Source organism: Phyllopteryx taeniolatus, unplaced genomic scaffold (assembly GCF_024500385.1).
Source record: "Phyllopteryx taeniolatus isolate TA_2022b unplaced genomic scaffold, UOR_Ptae_1.2 contig_26, whole genome shotgun sequence".
Lineage (NCBI taxonomy): Eukaryota > Metazoa > Chordata > Actinopteri > Syngnathiformes > Syngnathidae > Phyllopteryx > Phyllopteryx taeniolatus.
In genome coordinates, this window is record NW_026903184.1 from 524,996 (window position 1) to 542,969 (window position 17,974).

The 17,974-nt window shown below is 42.8% G+C and overlaps 1 protein-coding gene across 5 annotated transcripts in view; it reads right to left on the minus strand.

The window, feature by feature from the left end:
- gch1 (GTP cyclohydrolase 1) overlaps positions 1-17,974 on the minus strand; it is a 58,923-nt gene that overhangs the window by 33,684 nt on the left and 7,265 nt on the right. For all 5 annotated transcript variants that reach the window (XR_009787092.1, XR_009787091.1, XM_061765133.1 and 2 more), the window contains exon 2: positions 4,117-4,226. Coding sequence is in view for 3 of the 5 variants with exons in the window: in XM_061765133.1 (XP_061621117.1) it covers positions 4,117-4,226 (110 nt within the window). In the remaining 2 variants the exon portion in view is untranslated. The remainder of the gene's footprint in view (positions 1-4,116; positions 4,227-17,974) is intronic.

Genomic DNA, 17,974 nt, shown 5'->3' on the forward strand with positions numbered 1-17,974 from the left:
CCCGCCTCCTGCCCGATGATAGCTGGGATAGGCTCCAGCACACCCGCGACCCTAGTGAGGAGAAGCGGCTCAGAAAATGGATGGATGGATGGACAGAGTCAAAAGCAAACATGGTGAAGCAGCATTTAGCTATTATGCTGCACACAAATGGAATAAGTTGCCAACAGATGTGACGTCAGCCCCAAGTGTGAATATTTTTAAGTCCAGGTTTTTTCTCATGCTTTTTAGAGCATTCTCACTTTTAAATGATATTCCTTGCACTGTATGCTGTTTTAATTATATTGTATTTTTATTTTATTTTTTTTCCCTCTGTTTTCAGTTTTTTGTCTTTGTTTTTAAATGGCTTTAATCATGTAAAGCACATTGAGTTACCTTTTGTATGAAATGCGCTATATAAATACATTTGCCTTGCTTTGCTTTGCTCTTTTCTTTATTGCCAAAAACAATTATCTCAGTTCTGTTGTGGTTTAATTGAAGAAGATTTTGGCTCATCCAGTTTCAGACAGTGACACAACACCTCAGTTTAACTGTAGTCATCTGGAGACACTGCTAGATATAACTGTGTGTCATCTGCATAGCTGTGATAGTCAAAATTAAAGTTCTGAAGAATTTGACCCAAGGGTAGCATATACACAAAAGAAGAGAAAAGGAAAGAAAAAGGACACAAAGAAGAATGTATCTTCATGTCGAACAGATGCAGATGCCGACTGGTTAGAGCGTCAGCCTCACAGTTCTGAGGACCCGGGTTCAATCCCCGGCCCCGCCTGTGTGGAGTTTGCATGTTCTCCCCGTGCCTGTGTGGGTTTTCTCCGGGTACTCCGGTTTCCTCCCACATCCCAAAAACATGCATGAATTGGAGACTCTAAATTGCCCGTAGGCATGACTGTGAGTGCGAATGGTTGTTTGTTCCTATGTGCCCTGCGATTGGCTGGCAACCAGTTCAGGGTGTACCCCGCCTCCTGCCCGATGACAGCTGGGATAGGCTCCAGCATGCCCCCGACCCGAGTGAGGAGAAGCGGCTCAGAAAATGGATGGATGGATGGATGTATTCTGTTTTTATTTATGTTTAACACAATGTCCCAACTTCATTGGAATTGGGGTTGTAGAAATGGGTCCATTATGAATGAGGACGTGGCAATTCAGCTGATTGGCCACTGCATGGAATAAAGGCGCTTGGTGTTTATATAGTGAGGGACGGAAAGTATACGTCTAAACCTCTCGTATGTCATGGGGATAGTATTAAGCTCCGCCCACAAAATCAGGAACATTTAGGTGAGTTTTAAGCCATATCTCAACAATTCAGGACTACACTGTTCTCAGTCTAGTGTTTTCTGCACTTATCTTCAAACATAATGTATTTAGAAACAAAACTGAACTTTAACTGATCTTTCTTGCACTTTACATTTTTTTAAATAGTTTTTCTCTTTGTGTTTGAATGTTGTTAAGCTGTCTTAGTTTTCTGCTTTATTTTTAAATGCTTTTAATTTTGTAATGCACATTGAGATACCTTGTGTATGAATCGCGCTATATAAATATTTTGCTTTGCTTTGATTTAATTTCATGCAGCGCTGTGAAAAGGTAGGAATGCTGTCTCACACCAGGAAGGCCTGGGTTTCAAATGTCATAATGGGCCTTTCTGTGGGAAGTTTTTATGTTTTATCTGTTCATGTGGATGTGAATATTAATTTTAAACCCTCGTGAGGATAAGCGGTAAAGAAAATGGATGGATGGATGGTTATTCGTGCCTTTGTGTCAGCCCTGTGACTGACTGGAGATCAGTGCAGAGTGTACCAAATCTCACTCTTAAATCAACTGAGATAGGCTATAGCTTCCCTGTGACAGGGGGAGGTATGGATGGAATGGAATTAGTGGTAGGTTTGCCATATCTTGTGTTACAGGAAATAAATATGAAGCCAAATGATGAATGTAATCTACTGTCTCTTCCCTAGACGCTCTCACAGCCACTAATGGTAAAAAAGGAGAAGCAAGAGGAGGCGTGTCACTTCTTGTCATGAGTCACCAAGTGCAGACTCACATTTGAGAGGGGATGGATTAAAGGCAACACTGTTGACAATGACAAGCTTTAGAGACACAACCACCTGATGGCTCGCACACGCACACATGCGCACACACACGCACACACACACACAACAGAAAAAAATATTCTTAATGTGTGACTCACTTGTGCTACCAGAGGTTGCTTAGACCGCTGGAAAAAAAATCTGATGCCACCCCTATTGTCTTAATTGACATGCATCTGCAGGCAATATGGAGGTCATGAATGAATACACATTAAAAGGGGGGAACGACCAATCAGGTTTTAGTTACAGAGTAATGATGTCAAAGAGGTTGGGCAGGGGCAGAAGCAGGACAAAAACTGAAGATAAAATGATTTCAGCTAATCAGATTCTTTCTCATCTTGTCTGTTTTAAACTAGATAATGACTGCATGGGTTTGAGAATATCAAAGTAGCATTTGTTACAAATATGTTCTACGTTATTTTAGTGTGGTTCCAAGTCCGATCAATATATTGATGAGACTTACAGCTAGGTTTAAATAGATTTTAAAAAGTTAGCATTTGCTCAACACCACTCATAATGTACATCCATTTTTTTTTTCTTTCAACCTTAAATGTTCTACTCCATTTACTTCTGCTGCCATTTTTATTTACAGTTTAATGAGGCCAAACAGGAATTTATCATGTTTCTGGCTTTCCCTGGCTCACCACCTGTGGGAGGGGCCATAGGGGTCGGGTGCAGTGTGAGCTGGGCGGTGGCCGAAGGCAGGGACCTTCGCGATTCAATCCCCGGCTACAGAAGCTGGCTCAAGGGACGTGGAATGAACCTCTCTGGCAGGGAAGGAGCCCGAGTAGGTGTGCGAGGTGGAGAGGTTCCGACTAGATATAGTCTGACTCGCCTCCACGCACAGCTTGGGCTCTGGTACCAGTCCTCTCAAGAGGGGTTGGACTCTCTTCCACTCTGGAGTTGCCCACGGTGAGAGGTGCCGAGCAGGTGTGGGTATACTTATTGCCCCCCGGCTTGGCGCCTGTACGTTGGGGTTCACCCTGGTGGACGATAGGGTAGCCTCGCTCTGCCTTCGGGTGGGGTTCGGGTCCTAACTGTTGTTTGTGCCTATGCACCAAACAGAAGTTCAGAGTACCCACCCTTTTTGGAGTCCTTAGAGGCGGTGCTTGAGAGCCCTCCCGCTGGAGACTCCATCATTCTGCTGGGGGACTTCAATGCTCACATGGGTAATGACAGTGAGACCTGGAAGGGCGTGATTTGGAGGAACACAAGCGTAAAGCCCCAACTGGTGGACGGCTGCAGTGATGGTTGACTTTCTAGAACTTTCTCCCATGTCCCGACTGCATCTCTGGCGCTCAGCCACATTGATCTTTGGTTTCTTCTTTACCTCTCTCACCAAGGCTCTTCTCCCACAATTGCTCAGTTTGGCTGGATGGCCAGCTATTGGAAGGGTTCTGGTCGACCCAAACGTCTTCCATTTAAGGTTTATGGAGGCTACTGTGCTCTTAGGAACCTTAAGTGCAGCATACATTTTTTTGTTACCTTGGCCAGATCTGTGCCCTGCCACAATTCTGTCTCTGAGTTATTCAGGCAGTTCCTTTGACCTCATGATTCTCATTTTCTCTGACATGCACTGTGAGCAGTAAGGTCTTATATAGACAGGTGTGTGGCTTTCCTAATCAAGTCTAATCAGTACAATCAAACACAGCTGGACTCCAATGAAGGTGTAGAACCATCTCAAGGATGATCAGAAGAAATGGACAGCACCTGAGTTAAATATATGAGTGTCACAGCAAAGGGTATGAATACTTATGGCAGTGTGATATTTCAGTTTTTCTTTTTTACTAAATCGCATAAATCTCAACAATTCCGTTCTTCTCCTGTCAATATGGGTGCTGTGTGTACATTAATGAGGAAAAAAATGAACGTCAGTGATTTTAGAAAGTGGCTGCAATATAAAGAGTGAAAATTTTAAGGGGGTCTGAAGACTTTCCGTACCGACTGTGTGTGTATATATGTATATATATATATATATACATATATACACACACACACATATGTGTGTGTGCGCGTGCGTGATTACATCTCTCACCCTGCCGATGATGGGCACCAAGTGATGTTCGCACATGGAGAACATGTCGATGTCTTTGACAATCACCATCTCGTCGTGGTCCTCATCAAAGATAGCATCATTCAACACATCTGTGCACAAAAACACAGTCGACATTACATTACATTATTGTTTTTTTAAGTTTGCACTTATAACGGTGAGAACTAATATTTTACATCCATCTCTTTCCTTAAGATTTGAATATACTGTCATGGTCACAGAAAGACCTAATTTATTTCATTCAACTAAATGATATACTTCCCACCTTTGACACCTTTATCATCAACATTTCTGAGTATCTAATCATAGTGCTGTTACTAATCACTCCTGTTGCTTTATTACTTTTTTTCTTTTGTTTTTTCGGTCACCGGGGTTCAATAAAGCGCTTTTATCATTTGGTGACGACACAGACGCCTCTCAGCCACACCATGTCAGCTTTTAATTTCCTGACTGACAATCAGTTAGAGGCAGTGAAGGAACAACATGGGAGAGGATCACAGACTTGTTGCAGCTGCTGGTGCTGTTGCTTATTGCAGGACTGTAAAATAAACATGCAGCAAAGTAAGAAGACAAAGCAGAAAGACATTTAGAGGTTCTTGTAGAACCCATTTTAATCTCTGCCATTTGTCTAATTATGTTTCTGTTATGTTGCCTTTATAAACCTTTCATCATGAACCTTTGGGGATGGGTGAAGATGCTGTCCCCAACACTGTCTGTAAAGACAAAGCACATGTAATAAGAGAGAACCACAGTAAACACAAAACAATTAACCATGTCTGCAATGTTTTTTGGGTGGCAAAGTTGCTGCGACACATCACATTTTGATTGTTGGTAATGGAACAGCTTAACTGAAGCAAAAATATTCAGTATGTACCAGTGGTGTGGACTCGAGTCACATGACTTGGACTCCAGTCAGACTAAGTCATTTAGTTGATGATTTTAGACTCGATTTAACAAAATGTCACAAGACTTGCAACTCGAACAGCAATGACTCCTGACTTCACTCGGACTCGAGTCCATTGGCTTGAAAAGACTTGCCACTTTTACCAAAGTATTGAGAAACACTGCAGCTCTCAATAGCTCAACATACCAGTTTATTTTATGACAGGAATTTCAGAATTATGTAAGAATTAAATTGATGTTCTCAACGTATATCACTCATGTGGAAGTATCCCACCATAATAAAGCTTAATTAGAACTTATTTATTTTAACAGTTAACACTCTGTTCAGCACGTTCAAGTAGATGAATGGACCATCAGGTCACTCTTTGACACGACCAAAAATAATAGCTTTATTAAAAAACTGCAACATAACAATAAATGTGGCAGTTACATAATATACACATTCCACAAAGTACTGGTAACAGACAGAAACACCAACAATAATTAACATAACAATAACAACGTTAATTATTGCAAAAACAAAAAAAAATTAACAAAAAGACATTGCATTGTGGGAATCGCGTGGCTTGATGTCACGTAAGCTTGTTTTGGTTAGCATTAGCAGCTGGCTTTGTGAGCGATCACGCAAATAGTTACACGGCGGGCCAGCTGTATGCTGTCTGAGCTTCCTGTTCATTACAGTCTGGTTCAGTCAGTGAAGTGTTCTCAAGAATCAGTCTTGTAATTCTTTTTTTTAATTATTATTTTTTTTTCACTTTTATTTACCGGTCAGGACACAGCTAGCATCTGTTCGACATGAAGATACATTCTTCTTTGTGTCCTTTTTCTTTCTTTTTCTCTTCTTTTGTGTATATGCTACCCTTGGGTCAAATTCTTCAGAACTTTAATTTTGACTATCATAGCTATGCAGATGACACACAGTTATATCTAGCAGTGTCTCCAGATGACTACAGTTAAACTGAGGTGTTGTGTCACTGTCTGAAACTGGATGAGCCAAAATCTTCTTCAATTAAACCACAACAGAACTGAGATAATTGTTTTTGGCAATAAAGAAAAGAGCAAAGCAAAGCAAGGCAAATGTATTTATATAGCGCATTTCATACAAAAGGTAACTCAATGTGCTTTACATGATTAAAGCCATTTAAAAACAAAGACAAAAAACTGAAAACAGGGGAAAAAAATAAAATAAAAATACAATATAATTAAAACAGCATACAGTGCAAGGAATATCATTTAAAAGTGAGAATGCTCTAAAAAGCATGAGAAAAAAAAGAAGAGTTTTTAACCTGGACTTAAAAATATTCACACTTGGTGCTGACGTCACATCTGTTGGCAACTTATTCCATTTGTGTGCAGCATAATAGCTAAATGCTGCTTCACCATGTTTGCTTTTGACTCTGTCCATCCATCCATCCATTTTCTGAGCCGCTTCTCCTCACTAGGGTCGCGGGTGTGCTGGAGCCTATCCCAGCTATCATCGGGCAGGAGGCGGGGTACACCCTGAACTGGTTGCCAGCCAATTGCAGGGCACATAGGAACAAACAATCATTCGCACTCACAGTCATGCCTACGGGCAATTTAGAGTCTCCAATTCATGCATGTTTTTGGGATGTGGGAGGAAACCGGAGTGCCCGGAGAAAACCCACGCAGGCACGGGGAGAACATGCAAACTCCACACAGGCGGGGCCGGGGATTGAACCCGGGTCCTCAGAACTGTGAGGCTGACGCTCTAACCAGTCGGCCACCGTGCCGCCCTTTTGACTCTGTGCTCCCCTATTTGACCTGAGTCTGTCGATCTCAGACTAACAGCAATTCTCTTTTCTTTATTGCCAAAAAAAAATTATTTCAGTTTTGTTGTGGTTTAATTGAATAAAATTTTGGCTCATCCAGATATTTATCTGTTTTAGACAGTGACACAACACCTCAATTGAACTGTAGTCATCTGGAGACACTGCTAGATATAACTGTGTGTCATCTGCATAGCTTCTTCTTCTTCTTCTTTTCCTTTCGGCTTGTCCCGTTAGGGGTCGCCACAGCGCGTCATCCTTTTCCATGAGAGCCTATCTCCTGCATCCTCCTCTCGAACACCAACTGCCATCATGTCTTCCCTCACGACATCCATCAACCTTCTCTTTGGTCTTCCTCTAGCTCTCTTGCCTGGCAGCTCCATCCTCATCATCCTTCTACCAATATACTCACTCTCTCTCCTCCGGACGTGTCCAAACCATTGAAGTCTGCTCTCTCTAACTTTGTCTCCAAAACATCGAACCTTGGCTGTCCCTCTGATGAGCTCATTTCTAATTTTATCCAACCTGGTCACTCCGAGACCGAACCTCAACATCTTCATTTCCGCCACCTCCAGCTCTGCTTCCTGTTTTCTCTTCAGTGCCACTGTCTCTAATCCACACATCATGGCTGGCCTCACCACTGTTTTATAAACTTTGCCCTTCATCCTAGCAGAGACTCTTCTGTCACATAACACACCTGACACCTTCCTCCACCCGTTCCGACCTGCTTGGACCCGTTTCTTCACTTCCTGACCACACTCACCATTGCTCTGGATGGTTGACCCCAAGTATTTAAAGTCCTCTACCCTTGCCATTTCTTCTCCCTGTAGCCTCATTCTTCCCCCACCACCCCTCTCATTCATGCACATATATTCTGTTTTACTTCGGCTAATCTTCATTCCTCTTCTTTCCAGTGCATGCCTCCATCTTTCTAACTGTTCCTCCAGCTGCTCCCTACTTTCACTGCAGATCACAATGTCATCTGCAAACATCATGGTCCACGGGGATTCCAGTCTAACCTCATCTGTCAGCCTATCCATCACCACTGCAAAAAGGAAGGGGCTCAGGGCTGATCCCTGATGCAGTCCCACGTCCACCTTAAATTCTTCTGTCACACCGACAGCACACCTCACCGCTGTTCTGCTGCCCTCGTACATGTCCTGTATTATTCTAACATACTTCTCTGCCACTCCAGACTTCCGCATGCAGTACCACAGTTCCTCTCTGGGTACTCTGTCATAGGCTTTCTCTAGATCTACAAAGACACAATGTAGCTCCTTCTGACCTTCTCTGTACTTTTCCATCAACATCCTCAAGGCAAATAATGCATCTGTGGTACTCTTTCTAGGCATGAAACCATACTGTTGCTCGCAAATACTCACTTCTGTCCTGAGTCTAGCCTCCACTACTCTTTCCCATAACTTCATTGTGTGGCTTATCAACTTTATTCCTCTATAGTTGCCACAGCTCTGCACATCACCTTTGTTCTTAAAAATGGGCACCAGTACACTTTTCCTCCATTCCTCAGGCATCTTCTCACGCACTAGAATTCTATTGAACAAGCTGGTCAAAAACTCCACAGCCACCTCTCCTAGATGCTTCCATACCTCCACAGGAATGTCATCAGGACCAACTGCCTTTCCATTTTTCATTCTCTTTAATGCCTTTCTAACTTCCCCCTTACTAATCATTGCCACTTCCTGGTCCACCACACTTGCCTCTTCTACTCTCCCTTCTCTATCATTTTCCTCATTCATCAACTCCTCGAAGTATTCTTTCCATCTACCTAGCACACTGCTGGCACCAGTCAACATATTTCCATCTCTATCCTTAATCAACCTAACCTGCTGCACATCCTTCCCATCTCTATCCCTCTGTCTGGCCAGCCTGTATAGATCCTTTTCTCCTTCTTTAGTGTCCAACCTGCCATACATGTCATCATATGCCTCTTGTTTTGCCTTTGCCACCTCTACCTTTGCCCTGTGTCGCATCTCAATGTATTCCTTTCGCCTCTCCTCGGTCCTCTCAGTGTCCCACTTCTTCTTAGCTAACCGTTTTCCTTGTATGATTTCCTGTACTGTGAGGTTCCACCACCAAGTCTCCTTCTCTCCTTTCCTGCCAGAAGATACACCAAGTACTCGCCTGCCTGCTTCTCTGATCACCTTGGCTGCAGTGGTCCAGTCTTCTGGAAGCTCTTCCCGTCCACCGAGAGCCTGTATCACCTCTTCCCGAAAAGCTGCACAACACTCGTCCTGTCTCAGCTTCCACCACATGGTTCTCTTCTCTGCCTTTGTCTTCCTAATTTTCCTCCCCACCACCAGAGTCATCTTACACACCACCATCCTATGCTGTCTAGCCACACTCTCCCCTACCACTACCTTACAGTTGGTAACCTTCTTCAGATTACATCGTCTGCACAAGATGTAATCCACCTGTGTGCTTCTACCTCCGCTCTTGTAGGTCACCCTATGTTCGTGCCTCTTCTGGAAAAAAGTGTTCACTACAGCCATTTGCATCCTTGTTGCAAAGTCTACCACCATCTGTCCCTCCAAGTTCCTTTCCTGGATACCGTACTTACCCATCACTTCTTCATCACCCTTATTACCTTCACCAACATGTCCATTACAATCTGCACCAATTACGACTCTCTCTCTGTCTGGGATGCTCAGAACTACATCATCTAGCTCCTTCCAGAATTTCTCTTTCACCTCTAGGTCACATCCTACCTGTGGGGCATAGCCACTAATCACATTACACATAACACCCTCAATTTCAAATTTCAGCCTCATCACTCGATCTGATACTCTTTTCACCTCCAAGACATTCTTAGCCAACTCTTCATTTAAAATAACCCCGACTCCATTTCTCTTCCCATCTACACCATGGTAAAATAATTTAAACCCTCCCCCTAAACTTCTAGCCTTACTGCCTTTCCACCTGGTCTCCTGGACACACAATATATCAACCTTTCTCCGAATCATCATGTCAACCAACTCCCGAGATTTTCCTGTCATAGTCCCAACATTCAAAGTCCCCACATTCAGTTCTAGGCTCTGTGTTTTCCTCTTCTCTTTCTGCCGAAGAACCCGCTTTCCACCTCTTCTTCTTCTTCTTCTTTGACTTCGACCCACAGTAGCTGAATTTCCAACAGCGCCCTGCAGGTTGTCGGCGCCGGTGGCGGACGTTGTTAACCCGGGCCACGACCGATCCGGTATGGAATTCTTTGGATGAACGCTCATATTTGTTTGGCAAGGTTTTAAGCCGGATGCCCTTCCTGATGCAACCCTCTGCATTTATCCGGGCTTGGGACCGGCCTACAGTTTGCACTGACTTGTGCCCCCCATAGGGCTGCATTGTCATCTGCATAGCTATGATAGTCAAAATTAAAGTTCTGAAGAATTTGACCCAAGGGTAGCATATACAGGCTGAACAGGAGGGGTCCAAGAACTGACCATTGAGGGACCCCATAGGTCATTGCCATTCGATGAGATTGAACATTTCCAATGGTTACAAAATAACTCTTTTCCTCCAGGTAGGACCTGAACCATTTAAGAACTGTGCCATTTAGTCCTACCGACGTTTCCAACCTGTTCAGCAGTAGATTATAATCTACCGTATCAAAAGCTGCACTGAGGTCCAACAAGACCAGAATTGACACCTTTCCCGAGTCAGTATTCAACCTTGTATCATTTAGCACTTTGATAAGAGCAGATTCTATACTGTGATGTGTTCGGAAACGTGATTGAAATTTGTCAAAAAGTCCATTTAAGTTCAAGAAATTGCTGAGTTGATAAAAAAATAACTTTCTCAACAATCTTGGCTATGAAAGGGAGATTTGAGATGGGTCTATAGCTTGCTAACATGGAAGCATCCAGCGTTCTATTTTTTAGCAGAAGCTTAATGGCAGCTACTTTAGACCTTTAGGAAACTTGCCTCAGTGAAATGAGCAATTGATTATTTGCTGCAAATCAGCTACCACAGACATCGCAATAGCTTTGAAAAAGTCAGATGGTATTGAGTCAAGACAGCTCGTTGATGGTTTCAGCTGCTGAACCATTTTCTCTACAGTTTTTTGTTCAACTATCAAATTCTGACATGCTAATAGAGTTTTTCCTGGGTGGCTTCAGATGTCGTATCATTTTATCATTTTGCTGATTTGTGTTAATATTTAACCTGATGGATTGTATTTTTTCACGAAAATAAGCAAATTCATTGCATTTATCTGCTGTTAGGAATTCTGGAGCCATCTGATTCAAGGGGGTTGTGAGCTTGTCAACCACAGCAAACAGAGTATTGTTAAAGTTCTTACTGATGATTTTAGAAAAGTGTTGCTGTCTAGCCCTGACTAACTCTTGGGTAAAATTACAAAGACTTTGTATGTAGAGGTCATAGTCAATTTGGAGTTTAGTTTTTCTCCACTTACGTTCTGCTTTCCTACACTTTGAGTTAGAGGTCTTTACCATCATTGTGCTCCTCCACGGTGTTCTAGGTCGCCTCAAGATTGTCTTAGTTTTAATAGGACCGACAGCATTCATGACATTTGAGATTTTACAGGTGAAATTATCCAAAAGTTCATCAACTGTCTCAGCAGTCACAGTTTGTGCCACACCGATGGTCTCCATAAACTTAGTGGCAGTACTCTCATTTATGTACCTTTTCTTAATAGACATAGAGGTTGTCTGAACTTTTGGAGGTATCTGTAATTCAAAGAATACACAAAAATGGTCAGAAATAGCCATATCCTTAATGTCAATTGATAGAATTTCAACATCCTTAGAGATGACCAGGTCTAAGATGTGACCTTGAGTGTGGGTTGGACTCCTAATATGTTGAGAGAGGTCAAATGTGTCTAGTATAGCATAGAGAGTTCTTTAGATTTTTTTTCCATGTTATTGTCAACATAAATGTTCAAAATCTCCCATTATGACAAAATAGTTGTAGTCAGTACAAATAACTGACAGCAGTTCTGAAAAGTCCTCCATAAATTTTCTGTTGTATCTTGGAGGCCTATAAATTATTAAAACAATAAACTTTGGGTCACCTTTAACTAAAAAACAGAGATATTCAAAAGAGCTAAAATCACCCTGTATAATTTCTTTACACTGAAATAATGACTTAAAAATAACAGCAACACCAGCGCTTTTTCCCTATTCGACACTTGTTCATAAAATTTATATTTGCTGGTGTTGCCTCATTTAAAATGGGATTACAGCTACTTTTTGTTAACCACGTTTCATTTAGTAACAAAAAGTCCAGATCTTAGGTTGTAATGATGTCATTAATCAACATTGATTTATTACCCAGTGACCTGATATTGAAAAGAGCTAGTCTCGCAGAGATAACTGGAGACAATGGTTTGATATTCACATTTTCTCCAAGTTTGTAGTTCTACTTTTTTTGTACCATATTTCTTTGACCAACTTTCTGTCCCTTGTAATTACAGGGATCAAAAATGCCTAATCTCCATAGGGGTCGGATTTATAGACCCCGCAGATATCAGTCAGATTTGCAGATAAGGTTCTTCATGGGTGGAGGAGGGGCCCTTCACATCTTAGTGGACGGTTTCAAGCGAAGGGGGATGAGAGGAAGATCTTGGCGTTGTGTGTGTTGGATTCCAATATTGACAATCGTCTTCATCCTGTCCGTCACACCTAGCAGAGAATTTAGGCTAGTCGAGAGTAAGTTTTGCGTTGGGCTTTGCTCCAATGGGGCAGGGAGGGGTGTGGGAGATTCAACGTGCTCGCTTATCTCATTTGTCATTCGCTCCTCCAATTGTTTGGATGACCCTGATGAATCCGTCTGCGCCTTCTGTCGACTTATCTCCTGTTCCTCCAATTGTCTGGGAACAACTGGATCTTTTTGTCCTTATTCATATCAATTGAGCCATCAGGCCACCCCTTGTCTATTTAGACAGAAACCGTCTGCCTTGTAAAGATGTCTGCGCTCCTAAAAAATGCAGAAACTGTCAATGAAACAAACAGATAGTGCCGTACACACTTCTTTGAGCCACTTATTTAATTGACTGAGCCTCAAGAAACAAGGATTGCTGTTAGTAAATACCTGGAGTCACTCTCTTTAAAAACCAAAGACCAAGTCTGAAACCTTGGTGTTCTGATAGATTCCGACCTGACTTTCAACATTCATATCAAATCAATTACTAAAACTGCCTTCTAGCGTCTGAAGAACATATCCAGAGTGAAGGCTTGCATGTGCTAAGCAGACCAGGAGAAGCTCATCCATGCTTTTATCTGAAGTAGACTTGACTATTGTAATGGTCTTCTGACTGGACTCCCCAAAAAGAGCATTAAACAGCTGCAGCTCATGGTGTCAGCTCGGGTTCTGACGAAAACAAAGAGGTTAGAGCATATTACTCCAATTCTAAAGTCTTTACACTGGCTTCCAGTTAACTTTAGAATATATTTTAAAGTTCTCCTACTGGTCTATAAATCACTTAATGGTTTAGGTCTTGAATACATGTAAGAAATTCTAATGGAATATAAAACCAGTAGGGCTCTGAGATTGATAGATTCAGGTCAAATACTGGAGCACGCAAACATGGTGAAGCAGCCTTTAGCTCTTATGCTGCACACAAATGGAATAAATTGCCAACAGAAGTGACATCAGCCCCAAGTGTGAATGTTTTTAAGTCCAGGTTAAAAACTCTTCATTTTTCTCATGCTTTTTAGAGCATTCCCACTTTTAAATGATATTTTTTTAACTGCACACTGTTTTAATTGTACTTTTATTCATTTTATTTTTTATCTCTTAGTTTTAAATGTTTTATAAGCTGTTCTTTTCCTTAGTTACTCAAAATACTCATTTGTCTCCTTTTTCTTTTTTTCCCCCTTTGTTACTCAAAATACTCATTGGTCTGACGAGACAAAAGTTGAACTTTTTGGAAGGTGTGTGTCCCATTACAACCGGTGTAAAAGTAATACTGCATTTTCAGAAAAAGAACATCATAACAGCAGTAAAATGAGGTGGTGGTAGTGTGATGGTCTGGGGCTGTTTTTCTACTTCAGGACCTGGAACACTTGCTGTGATAAATGGAACCATGAATTTTGCTGTCTACCAAAAAATCCTGAAGGAGAATAACCGGCCATCTGTTCATGACCTCAAGCTGAAACGAACTTTGGTTCTGCAGCAGGACAATGATCCAAAACACACCAACAAGTCCACCTCTGAATGGCTGAAGAAAAGCAAAATGAAGATTTTGGAGTGGCCGAGTCAAAGTCCTGACCTAAATCCTATTGAGATGCTGTGGCATGACCTTTGTAGCATACATTGGTTGAAATGAAAATGTAATTAATTTGGAACAAGAGACGAAGGAAGGTAAACGCCTGCGTTCACTTCCGGGTTAGTCCGATTTACAGTTTAATCATTAAAATCAAACTAATTTGTCTCGTAAAGGGGCACCACGTCACTTTTTATATGTATAAAATTTAATTCGATCGAATTAAAATTGCTGCTCGAGGTTGAGCAATTTAATCATTGATTCAAAACCTTTTGCGGAGGTCCGAGGCTACGTCATGACGCAAATGTCCATGAGGTGGCAGTCGAGCGCACAGACCAACCGAAGAAGAGCCACATGACGTCACGTGGACGGCAAAGATGGCGGGCTACGGAAGCCTTTATGTGTTACGCGAATGACCACATGGCGAACCTCGTGGTTGCAATACACAAAGCAGACAGACAATGACGCCCGCCGCAAATGCCACGTGTTTTACCCCACACAAAAGAATCAACACTCTAGTTTTAGTCTTCGTTTTCTCCCGTTTGGAACCACATTTTGAGTCCTAGGTTACAGAAGTTTACTTAAGTCTATGGTACAGAATGCTGCTCAACACAGATTACGTTTAGACATGCCACACACAAGATGGTGGGCGATGTGTCGATTTTACTGAAAATATCTTGTATTTTTGTGTGTTCTGAATTCAAAACTTCAAATCTCCTCACGAGGGTTGCATCAATACTGTAGCGATTATGTATGAAATAAGAATTGTAATTAACTTAGGCTAAAGTAATAAGCCGGGAGCGACGTTTGCGTTACATCCGGTTTATTGTAATTTTGATTTAATTGTTAAAAATCTGGTGAGAGCGTCTGCCTCACAGTTCTGAGGACCAGGGTTCAATCCCCGGCCTCGCCTGTGTGGAGTTTGCATGTTCTCCCCGTACCTGCGTGGGTTTTCTCTGGGCACGTCGGTTTCCTCCCACATCCCAAAAACATGCATGGTAGGTTAATTGAAGACTCTAAACTGCCTGTAGGTGTGAATGTGAGTGTGAATGGTTGTTTGTTTATATGTGCCCTGCGATTGGCTGGCAACCAGTTCAGGGTGTACCCCACCTCCTGCCCGTTGATAGCTGGGATAGGCTCCAGCACTCCCGCGACTCTTGTGAGGATAAGCGTCTCAGAAAATGGATGGATGTTAAAAATCCATCTAATGTCTCGAAAAGGGCACCACGTCAAATTTTTCAAGTTTAACTTTAGGCGAAATGACGAAAAACCTTTTTAATTAGTCTCAGAATCTGGAGGTTGCTATACTCTACGACATTTTGAGTCCTAGGTTACAGAAGTTTACTTAAATTCATAACACACACAAAATACGACCACGAGTGGAATTGTATGGTATATTTAATGAAACACACAACTACAACTACAACAAGAACATAAAACTAAGGGTAAACGAAAAAAAGAAAATAAGGCGAACGAAAACGGAAAAGAGGGCATCGTGTGTGGTCGCTGGTCGAAACTAAATGTGCATGTGAGCATTTAATGCGTTGAGTCAGAGCGAGAGAAGGCAAAGTTGGGATTTCGTATGACGCTAGTAATTTCCCCACAATAATTACGCACTGATGTTGTACATCATATTAAGGATTGTAGTGTCGACTCACGAGCGCAGATCAGCTGGTCTTTGGGGTGGTCTTCCTCCGGACCTCAGCCGGAAACGAAGAAGGTTCGTGAAGACAGCACAGGGGATCGTGGGCTGCAGTCTGCCTGATCTGTACTTGGTTTACGCTGCCAGAGTCCAGAGGAGGGCCAGACGCATCGCATCAGACCCCAAACACCCAGGCAATGCACGGTTTGTACCACTCCCAACAGGAAAGTGATATAGGAACATTAAAGTAAGAACAAATACTTGGGAACAGCTTTTTCCCCAGACTTTTCTTGATCTTCTTCTTCTTTTCCTTTCGGCTTGTCCCGTTAGGGGTCGCCACAGCGCGTCATCCTTTTCCATGATAACCTATCTCCTGCATCCTCCTCTCGAACACCAACTGCCCTCATGTCTTCCCTCACGACATCCATCAACCTTCTCTTTGGTCTTCCTCTAGCTCTCTTGCCTGGCAGCTCCATCCTCATCATCCTTCTACCAATATACTCACTCTCTCTCCTCTGGACGTGTCCAAACCATTGAAGTCTGCTCTCTCTAACTTTGTCTCCAAAACATCGAACCTTGGCTGTCCCTCTGATGAGCTCATTTCTAATTTTATCCAACCTGGTCACTCCGAGAGCGAACCTCAACATCTTCATTTCCGCCACCTCCAGCTCTGCTTCCTGTTTTCTCTTCAGTGCCACTGTCTCTAATCCATACATCATGGCTGGCCTCACCACTGTTTTATAAACTTTGCCCTTCATCCTAGCAGAGACTCTTCTGTCACATAACACACCTGACACCTTCCTCCACCCGTTCCAACCTGCTTGGACCCGTTTCTTCACTTCCTGACCACACTCACCATTGCTCTGGACGGTTGACCCCAAGTATTTAAAGTCCTCTACCCTTGCCATCTCTTCTCCCTGTAGCCTCATTCTTCCCCCACCACCCCTCTCATTCATGCACATATATTCTGTTTTACTTCGGCTAATCTTCATTCCTCTTCTTTCCAGTGCATGCCTCCATCTTTCTAACTGTTCCTCCAGCTGCTCCCTGCTTTCACTGCAGATCACAATGTCATCTGCAAACATCATGGTCCACGGTGATTCCAGTCTAACCTCATCTGTCAGCCTATCCATCACCACTGCAAAAAGGAAGGGGCTCAGGGCTGATCCCTGATGCAGTCCCACGTCCACCTTAAATTCTTCTGTCACACCGACAGCACACCTCACCGCTGTTCTGCTGCCCTCGTACATGTCCTGTATTATTCTAACATACTTCTCTGCCACTCCAGACTTCCGCATGCAGTACCACAGTTCCTCTCTGGGTACTCTGTCATAGGCTTTCTCTAGATCTACAAAGACACAATGTAGCTCCTTCTGACCTTCTCTGTACTTTTCCATCAACATCCTCAAGGCAAATAATGCATCTGTGGTACTCTTTCTAGGCATGAAACCATACTGTTGCTCGCAAATACTCACTTCTGTCCTGAGTCTAGCCTCCACTACTCTTTCCCATAACTTCATTGTGTGGCTCATCAACTTTATTCCTCTATAGTTGCCACAGCTCTGCACATCACCTTTGTTCTTAAAAATGGGCACCAGTACACTTTTCCTCCATTCCTCAGGCATCTTCTCACGCACTAGAATTCTATTGAACAAGCTGGTCAAAAACTCCACAGCCACCTCTCCTAGATGCTTCCATACCTCCACAGGAATGTCATCAGGACCAACTGCCTTTCCATTTTTCATTCTCTTTAATGCCTTTCTAACTTCCCCCTTACTAATCATTGCCACTTCCTGGTCCACCACACTTGCCTCTTCTACTCTCCCTTCTCTATCATTTTCCTCATTCATCAACTCCTCGAAGTATTCTTTCCATCTACCTAGCACACTGCTGGCACCAGTCAACATATTTCCATCTCTATCCTTAATCACCCTAACCTGCTGCACATCCTTCCCATCTCTATCCCTCTGTCTGGCCAGCCTGTATAGATCCTTTTCTCCTTCTTTAGTGTCCAACCTGCCATACATGTCATCATATGCCTCTTGTTTTGCCTTTGCCACCTCTACCTTTGCCCTGTGTCGCATCTCAATGTATTCCTTTCGCCTCTCCTCGGTCCTCTCAGTGTCCCACTTCTTCTTAGCTAACCGTTTTCCTTGTATGATTTCCTGTACTGTGAGGTTCCACCACCAAGTCTCCTTCTCTCCTTTCCTGCCAGAAGATACACCAAGTACTCTCCTGCCTGCTTCTCTGATCACCTTGGCTGCAGTGGTCCAG